Source organism: Aethalodelphis obliquidens, unplaced genomic scaffold, assembly GCF_003676395.1.
Source record: "Aethalodelphis obliquidens isolate GAN/ISIS:26980383/991018 unplaced genomic scaffold, ASM367639v1 scaffold42, whole genome shotgun sequence".
Classification (NCBI taxonomy): Eukaryota; Metazoa; Chordata; class Mammalia; order Artiodactyla; family Delphinidae; genus Aethalodelphis; species Aethalodelphis obliquidens.
The window spans coordinates 1,390,211-1,410,572 of record NW_020837986.1 but is presented as its reverse complement, the minus strand read 5'-3'; the positions used below and the strand labels follow the sequence as shown (position 1 = coordinate 1,410,572).

Sequence of the window (20,362 nt, the reverse complement as noted above, 5' to 3'; positions counted from 1 at the left end):
GGGGTATTAAAAGAAGAAAAACAGCATAAAATATTTCTTCTATCACAGATGAAATTATGGAGTGGCATTTTAGGTTGGGATGAAATTAATCTTTTAAATTTAATGCAATTTAAAATGTAAATTGCCCTGGCAATGGCTATATTGGATTCCAACCAGGTGAGTTGGTTATTTCCCCTACATTGCCAATGCAGGTTGAATGCCTACAATCAACTGGAAATGTTAAAAGCATCTGGTTAGGTATACTGTCAATGGAATGACATAAAATATTCTTCTCAATCCATAGCACAAATGGGAACTACTCTGTATTCTGCGATGTGCACTCCCCCTTTTTTGCCTGCGGAAACACACCAACATTATCTAGAGATCATAAGCATCATGGGGACAACAGAAAGGAGGAGGATTTTACCAATGGAGTGTTTTATAGTGACCAATTCCACACTCCTGGTAAGCTACCTACTTCAGAAACACACACACTAGAGCTCCTTAGAAATTAGGTATACACCGTATCTCCTTTCAAGTCATTTAGCAACCACAACTTCCAGTGGAGCCCCATATTTCTGACCAACAGATGCAAACTCTTAGCCACCTGTATTCCATGTTTACTGGGGCAAGGAGCAACACAGAAGGGACTGCCCAACATCTGCAGCATGGTTAGATGCAGCACAACGGAAGCAGACATTATATGGATTTGCTGAAGTTCTACAGGATTCGTTTATGTTCTTTAGCATACTCACACATACACACAAAATGAATCAATACAGTATTTACCTGCAAGCTGCAGGTGTTCGTTATGGTGTTAGAGAGAACAAACAGAATACCAATGTATATGCTCATTTCTGCAGTGAAACCAATGGATGACCAGGGTATCCACCTAACAGCTGTGGTGTAGCTATAGTTGTGGTGTCAGACTCAACTCCTCTGTGCAGGCAGAGTGCTCAAAGAATCTAACTGAAATCAGCAGCATTACTTTGCCTCTAGGGTCTGCTTGAGCTCTGCAGAACAGACACGCGTAATTTAATCCTGGTAGCTTAGAAAATATCCTCACATCCAAGTGGGGGCATATACACCAAACACACAGCAGCCATTCCTTCCTATAAGTAGGTAACAAACTATAGGTGTTTTTGGTCCAAAGCAGGACAACTGTATGTTATGTGTAAATGCCCAGCTAGTTGGGTATATCCCTAGGTGACCTGTGGAGCTACCAGTACAGACTAGGATTCATTGTACTCAGCAGTGTTCAGTTTATCATATGAAATGTAGTTTACTGTGGTATATAGTTTAGGCAGAAAACTGGCGTTTTACTTAGGGGAAAAGTCAAAACCCATGCTGAATATCCACTTGGGCCATGAAGAGACACCAGATATGAGATATATATGTCCACATTCCACACAAAACCGCACACACTACATCCACTTGTGTGCTGTTTACGGAGCCAGACAGTTTGAATATAATATTCTCATCTTTGGTATAAATGGTAACGTTAATAAGGCTCTTCTTTAAGAGAAGGGACCAATTTAATGCACACCTTGAGGATACACATCAGGACTACCTCTTTTGTAAATAGTGGAAGAACATCTGGGGAAATGCCTTTTATTTCCAGGAAAGCTAAGAAAAAGGGAGACTTCTGAGAGGTGGGGTGTTTTTGCCCTTTTTATTTCCCCTCGATAGGTAACCCAAGCATGCGAGCACACAGGGGATCTGCAGCACAGGCACAGTAGCAATCTCTCAAGCAGCACTTTCTGTAAACCTGGGTTAACATCTGGACCAGCAGCCATTTGGAATGAAGAGTCGAATCTCTGCTGCCTGCTGCAGTGCAGCGCAGCACACACCAACGACCCTTGGGCACTCCTGCTGTGGAGGCTCCCATTGACACGTGAGCTGGGGACAGACAGAGATTTATCCTCTTCCAATCGCCTGCAACTTATGTTGCAAGCTGAACTTGCTGGGTTTGTCACGGAAAACACAAAGCTTCCTCTGCATCTCCTGATGTAAGTTTTAAAAAAGCAGCAAGGCCCTTCACACAAGGTTCATGTTCTTATTGTTTGCTTGAGCGTTTCTGATTTGTTGGGGGGAAGAAAAGACCCTTGATGTACGAAGTTGGGCTTAACTCCCCAGAGCCCAACTCTCCCAAGGTAACTCACTGCTTCAGGGTACTTTACCTTCGTGTGGGGCTGGGTCTTGATGGAGCCGTATTCATATTTCTTCTTTCCGCTGCCTTATTAATATCTGAAAAGAATAATCAACCCATCTGTTCAATGCTACGGAATAAAAACAAGATCATCAGCACATTTCAAATGAAAGCAACAACAAAAAAACTACAATGACAACCAGATGGTGTAAGAAAATCCATTCAGCAGACGCACAGTCACTTGGGCAATTTTTATTAAGTTACGGCAGTACATTGTCATGGCTTCGTAGGGAATGTCCCTCAGTTTTCTAGCTAACACATAATTTGTGTAAAACTGATTATGTCAATGCTTTAACACTATGCCAAGCCTAAACCTAACAACTGCCCCCTCTGAAAGGGGAAAAGGTTGTCTTCTAAACTCTTGGAGAACCAGCTATAAGATTCTTTTTTGAGGGAGGAGAAAGGAAGAAAGAGAATTAAAAAAAAAAAAAGAAAGAGCAAAGGCAAATCGTTCCATTTTATGCTATAAAGAAGTAATGGCTGGAATCCACTGTCTTAAAACTTCGAATATTCCATGAAGCAGGGCCTCCTTTTAGTTTGCCTTGTGTTGCATTCCACTGGATAGAATCTTCCAGGATGAGATGTAGGAAAGAAATTTATTATTTTCTAAACAAAGTATATGACATGTTAACATCTATAACCCTCATAGTCAAGTACCTAAGAATAAAAACTGGCATCTGGTATAGTAAGGTTAGGTAATAAAACACTCATTGTAAGTTTTCGTTACAGAAGCCTAGCATACACAACCAGATAAAGAACAGTGGAAACATACAAACTTACAGAAAGCCAATTTGTGCAGTTAAAGCCTCCCTGCTAAAAACAAAACAAACCTGCTCTGCAAAAACTGAATAATAAAAACACCATTATGTAAGTAAAAAACTGATGAAGTATCTAAAGTACCAATCCATGCCCAAAGATAATACTTGACAATTTTTATATGCCTTAAAGATAAATAAGTACATTAAAGATTTCATACTTTAGTAAATGGAGAAATAAAACTGCTTTCTGCTGCAGTGTAATTTTATTCCCCTTGTTCTATATTAAGCAGTTAACAGTGTATCTAGTGACATTAAATGGTATTAAGCACTCACATAGAGTGCTTTAAAATAGTAATTATGTGTTTGAAAAATTCTAACCAGAATCTTATCATGTGAAAGACCTCAGTAATAACAAAACTTAAGAGGTCTTGGATAGCCTTTACCCTGCTATGTTGTCAACTTGTGAGTTCCTGTTCAAATGAGAATGATCTTCAATTCCATTTTAAGTCAAAGCCCATTATCTTTAGTAGAATGGCTTTTGACCAAACTGAAGGTAACAAAATATGTTCTCTAAAGGACTTGGCCAGTAATACCTGACCATGGGTTTGGTACTGCATGTCACAAGTTGCAACCCTTAAAGTTCACTAAGGCCTGAATTACATGTTGTATAATGACAGGTCTTACAGGGAATATCTAGTTCCTTTTATATGTAATTGTGAAGAGTATCAGTTCAGGTTTAGAAGGGCCTACTCACCTAGTCTGCTCACTTACTTTGTACTGCTTTCTAATATACGCTGACTATGATTCAGAGACAAATGTAATGTCTTTATTTAAGTAGTTTTCAAAGTATCTCTGGAATACATGGGGAGTGGTGTTGGTGGTGTGCAGATTTTTTTAAACAGGTACCATAGGGACTTCCCTAGTGGCGCAGTGGATAAGACTCCACACTCCCGAAGCAAGAGGCCTGGGTTCAATCTCTAGTCAGGGAACTAGATCCCACATGCGTGCCACAACTAAAAGTTCACATGCCACAACTAAGGAGCCCACAAGCCGCAACTAAGGAGCCTGCCTGCCGCAACTAAGGAGCCCACTTGCCACAACTAAGACCCGGAGCAACCAAATAAATAGCTATTTAAAAATAAATAAATAGGTACCATATTTCCCAGCAGGATTCCATGTATTATTAAATGGCCTTGTGAATGAAGAGAACTCATCTAAACACTGACTTGACCTGGCAAATGTTTAGGTGACATGGAACATATGGTACTACTCTAATTGGTGCCTATAAATACTATATAATTTTGCCCTCATCATATGAAAAGGACTACTACATTGTATAATTATATCCAATTCTGTGAGGGCCATTATATACAGGACTGGGGAGACCAAAGTAGTCGTGTACCATACACCTTTGGAGCAAAACTGGTTCCAGTTAGAATGAAGGAGGTAAATATTTTCCTTTGAAGTCGGTGAAATTTTTTTGCAATCATTTGAAAGATTTAAAAATTCAAGATTATATCTTTAAACGATTCTGATTATAATTTGCCTCCTAGTATCTATTTTCATGGAGTAGTACAAAGGAATTATATTTGGATGGTGTGGCTTATGTTTCTTTTGCAAAAAAGAGAATTCTTAGACTATTTTCTTAATTTTAGGAGTTAGCAAACTTTTAGTGTGGTATGTCAAGTGTTTGTTTATTCATTCCTATTTAAGAGTTCCTTAAACCTCCATCTTGAGTAAGATATGGAGAAAATGAGACCTGGAAAATTTTGATAGTCTCATTGCCATCTAAGAGGACTCACTGCTCAGGTTAGGGTAGAGGTGGAGGGGTTTTCAGTGAGAGTTATGAAAAACTATTATCACCACCAATTCCCATACAGAAAAAATCCTAACATATATGCACACAGAACTTTTGGAAAACCTAGGAGTTCAGAAATACAGGAAGACTACAGAAGCTACCAAAAGTGGAAATAACTTCAGGGGGCTTATCATGGTACAGCAAAGATTTAAAGAATCAGAAAAAAAAAACCTTGCCCCATCCCAATTTTCTGTCAAACAATTTGAAAACTCATCAATTGGAGGTTCATTTGAACAAGTTTCTCTCTGAAAATGAAAATACTGGGACTGGTAAAGGAGGCTTTTGTATTAATTAGTTGAATTAGATTATTTTATTTCTTAATCCTTACTGAGACACATAATCTACACCAAGGAAACAGAAATATTAATGTAAAGGAGAAGGGAAAACAGACGGAAAGACAATTTGGGAATCTTTCTGGACATTAGGTGGGAAACAAAATTGGAGAGAATATAACTAACAAGAGGGCAGTGGTAACTTAAGAGCCTCCAATGAGAGGTGGAATGCCTCCTCTGCATAGAAAAGGGAAGAAATGGTGCTTCTTTTCCGTCCTGCTTTACTTTATCCGGGGCAACTCAGTCTCTTAGTGTCTCTTCCACCTCAGTTTGGTTGGTAGTTCTATACTTTGTCAATTTATTAGCAATGTGAATGCCATTCAAAATCACCATCACCACAAGGTGCTTAACTTTCACCTGAATATCTATAATTTCCAACGGGTGAAAACAGTTAAAAGTACTACTCAGGTAAGAATTTTTAGACAAGAAAAACAGCATCAATTGAAGGGATTTACATAAAACGAAAAAATGCAAAAAAAATCTGGAAAACATAATGTTATACAGGAAGTGGCAGAGCTATTTTAAATCACAAAAGAATGGGGTAAAGAACTCCCAAAGGAAGACACAATGCCTAATCTACAATTTTATTTTAGACTAATATGCCAGACAGGGTTCACACAATGTTCTTAGATATGTTATAAATAAAGATGCATGTTTCATTCATAGTATCAGAAACTGCTTTGGCTCTATTTTTTTTTTTATTTACTTTTGGCTGCGTTGTTGCGGCACGCGGGCATCTCATTGCAGTGGCTTCTCTTGTTGCGGAGCACGGGCTCTAGGTGCTCGGGCGTCGGTAGTTGTGGCACGTGGGCTCAGCAGTTGTGGCATGTGGGCTCTAGAGCACAACAGGCTCAGTAGTTGTGGCGCACAGGCTTAGTTGCTCCGCTGCATGTGGGATCTTCCCGGCCCAGGGCTCAAACCCACGTCCCATGCACTGGCAGGTGGATTCTTAACCACTGTGCCAACAGGGAAGCCCCATGCTCTATTTTTTAACTGTATCACTGTAAAATAATTCTTTTCACCTTAAAACCAATTTTTATACTTCAAAGACTATCACAATGGAAAACAGTGAGAACTAGTTTAAACAAGTGCATTTTGAACCACAACATTTGACAGTACCACGACTGGTTGAAATAACCCAGAAGTCTATACAATTTCTTTTCTCTCTCTTTTTTTTTTTTTGGCTGCGCCACAGGGCTTGCAGGATCTTAGTTCCCTGACTAGGGATTGAACCCAGGCCCCCTGCAGTGGAAGCACAGAGTCCTAACCACTGGACCACCAGGGAATTCACTACAATTTCAATAAGTGATTACAAATGAAATAAAGCTTGCCAAAAGGTCTAGTTGAAAACCAACCAACAATCAGGAATTATTAAATTGGAGATACATGATGACAAAGGTGATGTACTTGGAAAACCATACTGATGAGACAGTGGATATCACACAGTAACTCCTAAAACTGGGAAGGGAAAGGACAGGACTTCTCATTGAAACTATATTTATGAAGATGACTTTGATGATATATCGTAACATCAGGGGTATCATTTATGCGTTATACTGTAAAGAGTCAGGGATAAGAGAATGCCCTGCTTGCTGTTTCTAAATCAATCCTTTAAGCTCACTTTGAAAACTACACATTCCCTCATATTTGATTATCTCCTTCAATTTCTAATTAAAATAATTATTATGCCCTTAATGGTAGAATATTATTCCAGGGAACAGGAATGGGGGAAAGAGCCTGCATAAGAACATTATGTGCATTATCTCATGCAATCCTTTCTACAACTCTTGGAGTTAAGTACTATTATGATCTCTATTTTGTGAATGAGGAAATCTGAAGTTTAGAGAAATTAAGTGACTTAGCTGAGGTCACAAGATGATCAAAAGGCAGAGCTAGAACTCAAAACCAGGTGTCTGACACTAAAGTGCTTAAACATGTTATGCTGACTCCAACAGGGAGTAGAAAGACCTGATTTCCATTCTAAATACTGGCGAGGACTCCCTGATCAAATGCTGATGGAATCTGGAAAAGGCACAGTCTATGCTGGTCACTGCAATGTGTAAGTGCCCCAGACACTCAATAGGATAGGACCTGCTTATTCAATTACAACTTCGATTTCTATCACCTCAAACCACAATGTTTCTGGCTTTTGCTACTGACATTCTATTCACTTCAACCTCTCAGACAAAAATTCTCTGTCAACATTTAATTTTCTGCCCTTTTGACTTCTTTTGAGAAAAGAACACTTGGCTCGGATCAGCAAATCTGAGTTCTAGTCCTACTTTGGGGGGGTGGGGGCGGATTTAGTCAAGTCACTTAATTTCTCTGAACCTGATAAAGTGGATATTCTACCTGTATTAGTTATATTGATTCAAGATTATCAGCTAAGAGAAAAAGCTCACTAATTTGGATTGACAAAGGTTGAGCTAATCTAAACTACTAAAAAAGTTGTACCTACACAAAATTCAAAATACAGGTGTATTTAAAACAGGTAAAATTTCAGTAAACTGTACAAGTAGAGATCCTTAGAGAACTAAATTAATGAACTTAAAAAGTACAGTACATCAAATGCTTCTATACATACCACGTGTCACACTCTATACTAGGTCTTAAGATATATGGAAACAACAAGGCTAAAGTCTCTGCCTTAAAGGAGTTCACTGCTTAATAAAGGAGAGAGGCACATGTATATAATCACAATATAATTTAAAGTGGGATTGTGGCAGAGACAATGAAGGCCTAACTATGTGTATATGTGTGGCAGGGCAGAGAGAAGACTGGGAGGAATAGGGGGCAAAGGAGAGGTGGAGGAGGTGGGAAGGCCTAAAAGTAACATTTAAAATGAGTCCTGAAGAATGAGCAGAAGTTTACCAGAAAGAGAGAAGTCACTACAGCACATGCAAAGGGAAAGGAGTGGTGTGAAGGACATAAGTTAGAAATACCATAGGAGTTTAATGTAGGGAATGGGAGGATAGGAGCAGGAAAAGAGAGGAATTACAGATGCAAGCCAGAGTAGACTAGATAACAAAAAACTTTGCCATGGCAAAGGAAGAAATTGGTGGCAAGAGGGCCTGTTAGGAGGCTATGCGCTGAACTACCATAAACAGAGTTTCAGTGAAGCCAAATTAAGGAAGGTTTACTGTATGTATATTCAAAAAAAGAATGTATTTAAACCTCAGACATTCAAAATACTGCCCATTATAATAATGTCCTTCAAGGATCATTGGTTTGACACTGAAGGGACCATGTGGGAGAAAAATATTTAAAACGTTATGATTTTACCTTCAATAAAGGGATATAAAATGAACTGATGGCCAGAGGAATCAGTATTTAATAGCAACAATCCACTGATTACGAAGAAACAAACAACAAACCGCTCTTCCTCATTTTTTTCTAATATCGTAAAAAAAAATCTAATTGTGATAAAAAACACATCATATACATTTATCATCTTAACTATTTTTAAGTGTACGGTTCAGTAGTGTTACGCATATTCACACAGTTGTGCAACAGGTCTCCAGCATTTTTTCACCTTGCAAAACTAACTCTTATACCCATTAAACAACTCCTCACCCTCTCCCTTCATTTATATATATATTCTTTTCACTCTCCACATCACATTTCTTTAATGAAGATACATCAGCGCCATCTGAGAAGATGTTTAAAAATCAGATTCCTAGACCCTTCTCAAACTTTTAGAATCTGAGGATGAAGCCTGGGAATCTGCATTTTAACAAGTTTCTCAGGTGATTCTTGGCAGGTATTTGGGAACTACAGTACTACTCTATTATCTATTTATCCCTGTAGTTTATGCATAACATATAATTAGGTTCTCCATTTAAAAACCCTTCTAAACTCCTGTGTTCAAGGGGAAATAGCTCATAAACATGTTACAAAGAACATGTCACAATGGCTAAAATCTGTAAAAATACAATCCCTGAAAACAGTATAGAAAGTATAATCACATAGCAACCTCCAAAGGAAATGGGATCAACCCAAGTTTCCATAGTGCTAAAGGTAATAATAATATCCAATTATAAGGTCAGTGCCCCCTCCCCCCACAAGGAGTGTGCAGTCCATCACTTCCCTTCAATTTCATCTGATCATTTAAAAAGTATCCTGAAAATTTAAGCTTCTTTTTCCAATCCTGTAGTTACAAACTGGCAGGAAAAATATTAACCACCAAGCTTGCCACTTTTTAACAGCATGTTATCCACTTCTTTGGCTAAAAAGGGTCAAACTACTCATTAAAGTTCTCTCTAAATTCTGCAAACTAGAGCTGTCAGTATAGTTTTGCTGGCAGGGGCTAGAACTTCTGAGGCATTTTGCTTTCATACCTAAATGCAACAAAGAGAAAAATGGACACATACATATAATTTCACATTCACACTATTACAAGCAAAGTGAAGCAAATCTAAAGTTATTAAGCAGACCATGCAATCTTGGTAGGTCTGCTTTCTTCTCCATAAGGTGAAAGCTCTGACTGATGTGAATGGAAGGGATTAAAATATTGAAAACTCCAGACATTATAACTATTCTTCTTACCTCTAGTTCAAACTATGAAGCCAAAAAACATTTTATAGTTAAAATTAATGTCTCTCTTAAAACAAACGCATTAACGGAAACTCAACCATAAACCAGAGCTGTCAATTCCCATTAGTAATCTTATACAAATAGATTAGTACTAGAACCTGCTTCAACCTTCCATTTTCAGTGAAAGCTCATTTTCTAAAGTCCTACATCGGGGGTTCTCAAAACTTTAACGTACATAAAAACTGCACGGGTGGCTTCTGAAAGGCAGATTCTCTAGCTTTCTCTTCCAAAGATAGGTCAGTTAGGAGTTGGGGTGGGGAGCTGCATCCAAGAATCTGCATTTCCAAAAAGCTGTTCTAGTGATTCTGATGCTGTCCTACTGTAAGTTTACCAAAGGCTGCAAAAAAGTTCAATTATATATTTATAACTCTAAGTTGTAAAATTGAGCGAAAGTCATGTTTTTCCTATTTTTTTCTTTTGGATATCAAAAGTAATTTCTGAATAGAGATTAAAAATAAATTTCTTGTATCATCTCTGACCCTAAATACTTGTTATTACTATCTCAATCTCCAACTGCATGATTAAGTATGCAACTTCAAGCCAAAGTACTTACAATTCAAAGTTCTTCAAAGCTTGCCCACTAACTGCAGAATCAACCTAACCTGCAGTAATTCAATCATTCCAGATCCAAACCAGGGGACCACTCAAGATATTTTTTAGAACTAAAGTTATAAGACACTCTGCTTTATAACTGTTCACTAATGCAACTTAAGTTCCCCTGCTCTTTGCCTAAAGTTGTTGGTCTTTGCATAGGTCAACAATAATGTTGTTTTGAACATGAAATAAAGGGAAAAGAGTCTTATGGTCTGGAAAAGTTCTGATTCTTTGAGGGGAATTATTTTCTTAACATAAAAGTAATTGGTCCAGTTGACCTATTATCTTTTATTTTTTAGTGACAGGATAAAGAATGAAAATGACCATCCCTATAAATACTCGTATCTGGTGGTAATAAAACCACCATTTAAAAAGCAGCAGGCATGCTGGTATTATATATTTAGCTGTCAGTACAGTTCATATTTCCCTAATGTGCTGCTGCTTCAGCCAGTGGCCTTACCCTGATCCTTTCCTTAATGCCTCTCATTAATGAGAATTACACAGAGGGTAATTTTCTGTTTGTCACTGTTCTTTTAACTTCCTGATAGTTTACTTCAAGTAACTGAATAGTCTGGACAATGTGTACGCTGTTCACAGGACAAATCTTTTGGCACAAAAAGGCTGATAGAGCTTTAAAAGTATTTGTCTTAAAGACATATGGTAATCATTAGTTAACGGCAAGGTACAGAGAGCAAACCGAGAATAGAAGAAAGAGTGGTCAGTTTGGGGGAACACTACCACCATAGGATGTTCGTGGGAGGAGAGCAAGAGAAAGGCATCACAATACCTTCCTCTCTTGGACATCTACATTGCACATGTTTAGTATATTAAAGCCTCTGAGAAGTTTTGGAGTAAGAACAATGCTTTACCTCAACAATTCCCAATTTTGCTTGACCACAAAATCTTTTACCTTCAATAATTTCTTGAATATGTTCTACTAATATGTTATATTGGGCAAGAAATATAACCTCTCTGAGCCACTGTTTTCCTCATATGCAAAAAAGATATAACAATAAGACAGGTCTACCTATCTCACAAGAGGATTGGCAGGAGAAAATGGGTTGGTATTTGTAAACCTGCTTTGTGAACCATAAGCACTGCTAGTTGTATGTTATCATTACCACCAAGAGTAATAGTGAGTGTAGGAATAGATGTTTCATTCCTAGTGTGGAGAGTCAAAAACAAAGAAACAGGGCTTCCCTGGTGGCGCAGTGGTTGAGAGTCTCCCTGCCGATGCAGGGGACACGGGTTCGTGCCCCGGCCCGGGAAGATCCCACATGCCACGGAGCGGCTGGGCCCGTGAGCCATGGCCGCTGAACCTGCGCGTCCAGAGCCTGTGCTCCGCAACGGGAGGGGCCGCAGCAGTGAGAGGCCCGCGTACCGCAAAAAACAACAACAACAACAAAAAAAAACCAACACAAAGAAACAATGTAAACAGAACAGAATAAAATATTAAATATACTTCCTCCAAAGGTTTTCCATTCTTAAAAGCACAACTGAACTCCAACAATTTGCACAAAAATAATAAGCTGTACAAAGGCACTGCCATCTGCAGGCCATAGAGAATGAATGCTTGCAATGGTTATTTAAAATGAAGTTTCAAACCATCAGGTGCTCCTTCTCATTAGACTTCTAAAGCCTTTCCAAAAAATGTTTATTCTTAGCCTTGGAGCACTGGTAGATGAGGCTCCATTTGCTGAAGTTCTGAAACTGACTGGAGTAAAATAACATTCTCATTTCTTCTCCACACAGGACTGCTGCTTAGAAATGTGAAGAAAATTACCTTAGCCTTCCGTAAATTCTACACTGTGCTCATACAAAGTAATCCCAAGGAATATGGATTTTTCACACAGCCTTTGAGGGAAAAAAACCCTTGAATGGCCTATGCTGACTTTTGTCTCAGTGAGTTAGAGTCAATCTACTCTCTCACACACAAAAACAGAGCTTATGGACATACTGCAAATAGGAACAGACGGTTAACTAATGAATAAGTTAATTCACCAATGCCTCCTTCAAAGTGTGGTGTTCAGAGGCGTGTGCCATTGAACAACCTGCGCCTAGAAAAATTCCTTCCACTGGGCCTTCTCCAGCACAGCCTACAAGGAAAATCACTGTTTCTATGTTTTAGGTTAAGAGACTGTCAGAGGTTTCAAAGAATATCTGGAGAGTGACAGATGAGCTAAAAGAAAGGCAAAGAGATCAGAATGAAGGAAGAAACTGATGTTGAAATATAGCCAAGTGATCGCCAATATTCACAGCGCAAAGCTTGGGCTTTACTGTTTTGGAAAAGTCAACACCAAAGTTAGTTTTCACACCCAGACTGACTCGTACAGAAAACATTAAACCTAGAGTTGTCAAAAGCCAAATCCATCGGCGCTGGCAGAAACATCTTTTTTGAACTGTCCGGTAGCTACCACACCACGATGCTACAAGAAATCTGAGGAGGCACACCGGATGCCCTTGAGCGCAGTCCCTGAAGTTCTCTGGGACTATCCCGCGTTAAGTCAATAACGAGAACAGTTTACAACGAGAAAGCTTACAACATTATTATCCCCGAAGACCCTGGGGCATTTCATGGAATCTGCTATGCCTCAGGGAACAATTTTGTGCACAGAGCTAAACGCAGAAGGAGCACAATTAACCCCATACTCCTAGACCAGCGTTTCCCAGAGCGTGGAACGCAGAATAATTTCAGGAGGAATCAGGACGCACTGTTTATTTTAATACATAAGTATTTATTTCTTTATGAGCATTAGAAAAATAACTGGCTTTCCATCATACGCTTCGTGATTTACGTTTCCACCTTAAACAAATATATTTAAAAAGGAGAAAAGAGTCAGTTTAAAGAAGAAAAAAGTAACATTTGGTAAATAAACAGCAGTACAATGGGTACACGGACATAAAAGTGCAACGCGAGAGGCTGAAACAGGGGAAACGCCGTTCTAAAAAAAGCCCCCGGCGGGTCGTCCGGGTGCGGAAAGTGCCCGGGGTCCAGAGAAAGAGAGCCAGCCGGTTGGGACGCTGGCTCGGTCGCTAGTTGCCAGGGTAACCGCGGGCCCGGTTGCTTTCCCCGTTTTCTGGGCCCGGGTCCGCGTTATAAAACGGGTGTGTGGGGGGAGGGTGTCACATAACAACGAGACGCCTCGAGGATGCTATCGAGGGGCCGCGAGGCGGGCGGCGGCGATGGGGGACAGAGCATTCGGTTCGCCGCCCGGCGCCGCGCGCCCAGCGAGGCCGGCCGCCTCGTCCCAGGTTTGAATCCCGACTGCGCCACCGACTCGCTGAGGACCCGCAGGCGAGCGACTTCACGTTTCGAGAAGGGCGCGCGGGGTGTGCAGCCCTAGCCTACAGAGGAGCCCGGAGGACTGTTATCGGCGGGTCGCGCACAGACTGGAGGCGGCAATGCGGCGCTGCCCGCCCGGAGCCCACCTCCAGCCGCTCCGACTGGCCGGGCCTATGCCCGACGGGAGCCAAAGAAGGCCGCGCCCCGCACCGGGCATGCGCAGCCCCGCGCGCACCCGGAGAGGAGCCGAGGCCGCGGCCGCGCGTCGAGCGGGCCCTCCCGCTTCAGCCTCCCCATCCGGCCCCGGCCCCCCTCAACCGCCTGCCCGTCAGCCCCACGCCTCGGCGGACGGCCACCGCTTCCCGGCACTCACCGCTACCAGCGCGGCGGGCTCCCGGCCGCTTCTTCGCCTTAGGCCCGCCGCTGCCGCCTCCGCCTCAGCCCACCTGCCCGCCGTAGGACAAAGGCGCCACCAACCGACCAGCGCGGGCACGAGGCAATGGCGGCCGGGGCGGAGAGTGGGGGCAGAGGGCGCGCACGCAGCGGCAGGCGCGGCAATGTCGCAAGAGCGCGCAGGTTTGCGGCAGGGCTGAGTTGGAGCGTCGATCTCCTTAGCAATGAGGGCGTGGAAGTGGCTCGGGCGGTGGTTGAGAACGCGAGGGGTTGCCTAGTAACGGCGTCCCCGGCTGAGGATGGGTCCCAGTCCTGGTCCCCTCCCCCTAAAGGGCTTCGCCTTTCTTCTGATGTTCAGAGTACTTTCTTTCCTCTCTAACTGTGGAAATAGATCATTTAAATTCTAGAATACCTTGATTTCGTCTTGCATAAAACTCAACACCTATAGATGTGTGTATTAGAGACTAGTATATATATTCCCGTAATCTGCGGATCACAAGGAACAAAGAGAGCAGAGAGGTAGAGAAAATGTTTTATTTAAATTTACATTTAAAGAGGCTGTGTGTCCTATTAGTTTCACTAACAAGAGGCAAAAGGATTCTGGTGATATAGTCACAGGTTCTTTTTGAATTATTTCTTTCTTTCTGGAATATTCATTCAGTGTCAAAAAGAAATTTCCCAGAATGTTGACCGTGAAGCACGTAAAATGTTGTATTGTTCATTTAATCTGTAGAATATATTTGTCACAGGGAATAGAATTTGCTCACACAATTGTAAATACACTCTATTAATTACGCCGATGGCTATGTGAATCAGGTAGGCTTTTTTATTAGTTAGGAAATGCCCCAGACCCCATAGGGTCTAGTTTTTCTCCTTGTGAATAGTTCATGCAAAATAAAAACGGTGGCTGTGAAATTTGAACACTATGGGAAATCAGATTTCTTTGACACCAGCTCATATGCTCCCTCCTTCACTAATTTATTCACTGAATGTTTATTATACACCTACTAGGTGGCCCTATGATTTATTATACACCTACTTGCTAGGCACTATCATAAGCAAAGGCAGACCCATCCCTGCTATCTTGGAGATGCTGTGCAGTGGAGAGATAGAATTAGGCGAATAATCACACTTGTGTACAAACAAAAATAAATGAAGGAAAGAAATAGGGATCCACTCTTTTGTCTAGTCTTTCTCCTTGTGAATAGTACAGGGTGTGTCTGATGCCTATGAGCAGATATGTTTGGCCTTCAGATCCTTCCCATAATTCATCATGGCACCTGGGAAAATGGAAGCTGTGTGTTTTTTTCCGACTCCACTGAGAGGTTCTGAAGGCAGATAGGGACTTCTACTCCCAGGAGTTTCCCCTTTATCCCAGGTTGTTCACTCACTCTAGATGAGAAGGCTCAGGATTTTGTGGATTCACCTGCTTTCCTGATATCCTTTTCTGGGTCAGGTTAAAAACCACACTGACTCAGTTTAGAATCTTCTGTTTCTTTCCTTGATTACGCCTTTTTGATGTTTATGCCATAAAGTTGTACCCTTTTCTTTTTAAAAAATATTTATTTATTTATTTTTGGCTGCACTGGGTCTTTGTTGCTGCTCGCGGGCTTTCTCTACTTGCGGCGAGCAGGAGCTACTCTTCTTTGCGGTGCACATGCTTCTCATTGCGGTGGATTCTCTTGTTGAGGAGCACGGGCTTCAGTAGTCGTGGCACACAGGCTTAGTTGCTCCACGGCATGTGGGGTCTACCCGGAGCAGGGCTCGAACCCATCTCCCCTGCATTGGCAGGCGGATTCTTAACCAGTGTGCCGCCAGGAAAGTCCAAATTGTACCCTTTTCATTGTCTGGTTGAATTCTCTTAATTTTGGGGGGTATCCTTTAACTTAATTTTTTATTATTGGTTAGATACACAAGGACAGAGATTCTGTGACTCCACTGCATCCTGCTATTTTTACCCACCCAGAAGTTTCACATTATCTCATTTACTCTTCACAACAACTCTATGTGATAGATACTATATATTTTTAAAATTTTATTTTTATTTCTGGGTTCTCTATTCTGTTCTGATACTATATAATTTAAACTTTAAAAATTCCTTAACATTTCAAACATGTGTTAAACTACATAAAATAATATAACACATACCTTTCTACTCACTACTAAGATTCTCCTTCCATTGCCTTCCCCTCTCTTCTAGAGATAATCACTCTCTATACATTTTCAGGTATATTTTGTATTTTTATTATAAAGAAAAAATATATATTCATAATCTGTATGCTATTGTTTACTGTGTTTAGAGATATATTATGTATCTTTTCACAACTTGCTGGAAACTGGACTAGGTTTTCAAGATTTAACTGTGTTGAAACATATAGCTAGTTTAGTGGTTCTTAAAGTGTGGTCCCTAGACCAGCAAGCAGCAGTAGTAACATTGAGAACTTGTTAGAAATGCAAAAAATTGGCTCCACCCAAGATCCATTGAATCAGAAACTCTAGGGATAGGATCCAGCAATTTGCCCTTTGCCAAGCCCTTCTGGTGATTCTGATGCACCCTAATGTTTGAGAACTACTGCTCTAAATTATGCATTTTTTTGCTGCATAGTATTTTATTGTATGAATCAGTCACAGTTTATGTATCTGTACTAAGGAACACTTAGACTTCTATTACAAGGAGTGCTACATTGAACACATTGGTACATACCTCCTTGTGTATACATGTCATACTTTTCTAGAATACACACTTAAGAGTGGAACTGATGACTTTGTAGTATATCACATCTTGAGCTTTAGGAGGTTTATAGCCAGATTGCTCTCCAAAGAATTGTTAACACATACTTCTGCCAGCAATGTGTAAGTACCATTTCTAGATATCTTTGCCAACTTTTGATATTTTCAGACTTTATTCATTTATTTTTGCTTATGACAATAGGTGTGAAATGATATCTTTGTTGTTTTAGTTTTAACTTTCTTGAATTTAGTGATATGGACCATCTTTTCTTACAGGCTATCCAGGTTTCTGCCTATTGATATTTCCAGACCATTTTTCTAACGGATTTATTTATGTTTTTCTTATTGATCCATAGGAGTTGTTTACATATTCTGGATACTGATCTTGTGTTAGTTAGGTCTTCTTTCTGTAGTTTGTCGATTTACTTTGTTAATGGTATCTCATCATTCAAAAGTTTAAAATTTTAATGTAGTCATATGTTTCAATCTTTCCCTTTACTGTTTGTAGTGTTCAGTGTCTTGTCTGAGGATTCCTTCCCTCTTGTGAGGTCATGTAGATATTCTCCTAGGTAAATACTATTAGTATGCCAATCTTACAGGTGAGTCAGTTGAGGCACCGAGAGCTGATATGCCTTGACCAAGGCCGCAGAGACTGGAGGTGAGTGACTTGGGCTCTTGACCCCCCGGGTTGCACTGCACTCCACAACTGAGGAGTCTCTTGCCACCCCGTTCTGTTAGTTGTCTCATGAGACCACTTCTCAGCCTTTTTCTATTGATGTGGAGGATGTGCAGAGTTCAGACAGGCTGCAGGTTAAGTGCAATTCTCATTTACTACATCACGGAAACCTCTGGCTCTAGACTTCATGATTCTTAGAAATATTTTGAAATTTTTCAAATAATTTCAGATTTACAATAGAGTTGCTAAAGTAGGATGAAGAATTCCTGAATGTCCTTCAGCCAGATTCCCCAAATGTGGACTGTGGAATCAGACAGTCCCACGTCCACTACTCTGCTTCATCACTTTCTAGCTGGGCAAACTTGAGCTTGTTGTTTAACCTCCCATGTCTCATTATCTTATTTATTTATTTTTTAATGTATTTTATTGAAGTATAGTTGATTTACAATGTTGTGTTAATTTCTACTGCACAGCAAAGTTGTTCAGTTGTATATATATGTGTATATATATATATACACACACACATGTATATATATATATGCATTCTTTTTCGTATCCTTTTCCATTATGGTTTATCACAGACTATTGAATATAGTTCCCTGTGCTACACAGTAGGACCTTGTTGTTTATCCATTCTGTATATAATAGTTTGCATCCCGTCTCATTTTCTTAATCTGTAAGTTGGGGATAAGAATAGGACGTACCTCGTAAGGTCAGTAAGTTAAATTAAAGGAAGTAGCACATATCATGCCTGGCTCACCACGTGGCCTCATCAGCTCATAGATCTCATCTAGGTTTATTTTATGACATTATGGTTTGCACCTTTCTATACATTTGCTTTTGCTAACAGTTTTTAGACCATCCCTAGAAAACAGAGGCCCTTGGCTTTTCATGGCCTACTCTGTTCACAGATGGAATAAATGTCGCTGGAAGCTGGTCAGTGCGTCCTTTTCCCCAGGACATTGGGGTGGCGGTGGAGGGGACTTTATTGTGATGATAATGAGTTCCTGGTGAGCCCAACAGACCTAATTCTCCTCAAAGCAAGATTCTGCCAACAAAGCAGATCAGAATGACATTGCCCCCACTTGGCAAGTGTGTTGTACATTGAAAGAGGCGGCTCCAGAAATGCAGTGCAGTCACCCTAAGGTCCCTCCCAGCCATCAGGGAGTCTGGCCTCCACAACACACCCATTTATGTCAGGATAGCTCTATGCAACTGTGGTAGTCAGAATAATGTCCTCCAAAAGATGTCCACAGCCTAATGTCTGGAACCTGTGGATATGTCACCTTATATGGCACAGGGACTTTGCAGATGTCATTAGACTAAGGATCTTCAGATGGGGAGATAGTCCTCAATTATCCAGGTGGGCCCAGTGTAATCACAAGGGCCCTTATCAGAGGGAGGTAGGAAGGTCAGAGTCAGAGAAGGAGATATGATGACAAAAGCAGAGCAGGGGTGAGAGACAGAGATAGAGATAGAGAGAGGGAGGGGGAGAGAGAGATCAGAACATGTTACTGCACTGCTGGCTTTGAAGATGGAGAATGGGGCCATAAGCCAAGGAATGCAGGAGGCCTCTAGAAGCAGGAGAGAGCGAGAAGACAGATTTCCTCCAAGAGCTTCCAGAAGGAGCACAGCCTTGCTGACCCTTTTTTTTTTTTTGCGGTACGTGGGCCTCTCACTGCTGTGGCCTCTCCCATTGTGGAGCACAGGCTCCGGACGTGCGCAGGCTCAGCGGCCATGGCTCACGGGCCCAGCCGCTCCGCGGCATGTGGGATCTTCCCGGACTGGGGCACGAACCTGTGTCCCCTGCATCGGCAGGCAGACTCTCAACCACTGCACCACCAGGGAAGCCCAACTGACCCCCTTTTTTTTTTTTTAAATAAATTTATTTATTTATTTTGGCTGTGTTGGGTCTTCGTTTCTGTGCGAGGGCTTTCTCTAGTTGTGGCAAGCGGGGGCCACTCTTCATCGCGGTGCGCAGGCCTCTCACTGTCGCGGCCTCTCTTCATTGTTTTCATAATATTCCTTTTTGGGGTGATTCACACCATTTCAATTATTGTTACTCTAGATGGAATATATTTAGTTATTTTATTTCCAGAGCCATGTAAAATATACTAGTGAAAACATTTAAAGAGAATTCTTTGACATAGGTAATTGAATGCTGTTTGTACTCCTCAGATGACCAGGGAATCTGATTAATGCCTCCCTTCCCTTGAAATTCTCAAAGGATCCATCTCCTAATTTGCCTACATAGGTTGGGGTATAGAAATAGAATATAAATATAATAATCATAAAACTGTTTAAGGATAATATCAGAGAGTAAGACAGTTCAGCTGAGTCAATGGCTCACTCTTTCCTGGCAATTATGATTCAGCGAGTCTAGGGTAGAACTTGAGAATCCATTTTTTTGTTAAAAAAGCCCTCCCAGATTTGCAAACCACTGGGCTGGGTAATTAAAATTGCAGAGATAGCATAAGTAAATGCTAGTTACCATGTTTCAGAGTCCCTTACAAATAACCCCAAATGAGAATGTTGACTCTCTCTTACCAGGTTTAGAACTGGAAAACCGGCCAAGTCAGTAGAGACAAAATCTGAAGGATGAGTGTTCCAGATTCTAACTTAGTGATGTAAAGCAGCCATTTTATCCTTGTTCATCGTTTCTGGGAATCAGGAATTTGGGAAGGGCCTGGTTGAGAAGTTCTGCTTCAGAGTTAGTCAGACAGTGGCTGCAGCTGGAACAGCAGGGGGATGGAGTCGCTGCAGGCTGGCTGGATATCTCGCTTCACATAGTCTCAGGGCCTCCCCACGTGGTCTCTCCACATGGGCTAGTTTGGCTTCCTCACAGCATGGTGGTTTCAGAGCACTTGTGCTCCTTAAATGGAGCTCAGGGCTCTGAGAGAGTGGCTGAAAGAACCAGGCAGGAGCTGTATGGCCTTGTATGACATTGCCTTGGAAGT

The 20,362-nt window shown here is 41.0% G+C and overlaps 1 protein-coding gene across 6 annotated transcripts in view; it reads right to left on the bottom strand.

Annotated features, from left to right (window-relative positions):
• The window catches only part of NCOA5 (nuclear receptor coactivator 5), a 32,589-nt gene extending 18,477 nt beyond the window's left edge, over positions 1-14,112 (bottom strand). For 2 of the 6 annotated variants that reach the window (XM_027078171.1, XM_027078167.1), the window contains exons 1-2: positions 13,980-14,111; positions 2,160-2,226 (exon numbers count right to left, since the gene is read on the bottom strand). In XM_027078171.1, coding sequence (XP_026933972.1) covers positions 2,160-2,197 — 38 coding nt within the window. In that variant the 5' untranslated portion in view covers positions 2,198-2,226; positions 13,980-14,111. Of the gene's footprint in view, positions 1-2,159; positions 2,227-13,979 lie in introns of all 6 variants that reach the window. The other 4 variants (XM_027078166.1, XM_027078168.1, XM_027078170.1 and 1 more) reach the window with 4 other exon arrangements.
• Between the last annotated feature and the right edge of the window lie 6,250 nt (positions 14,113-20,362).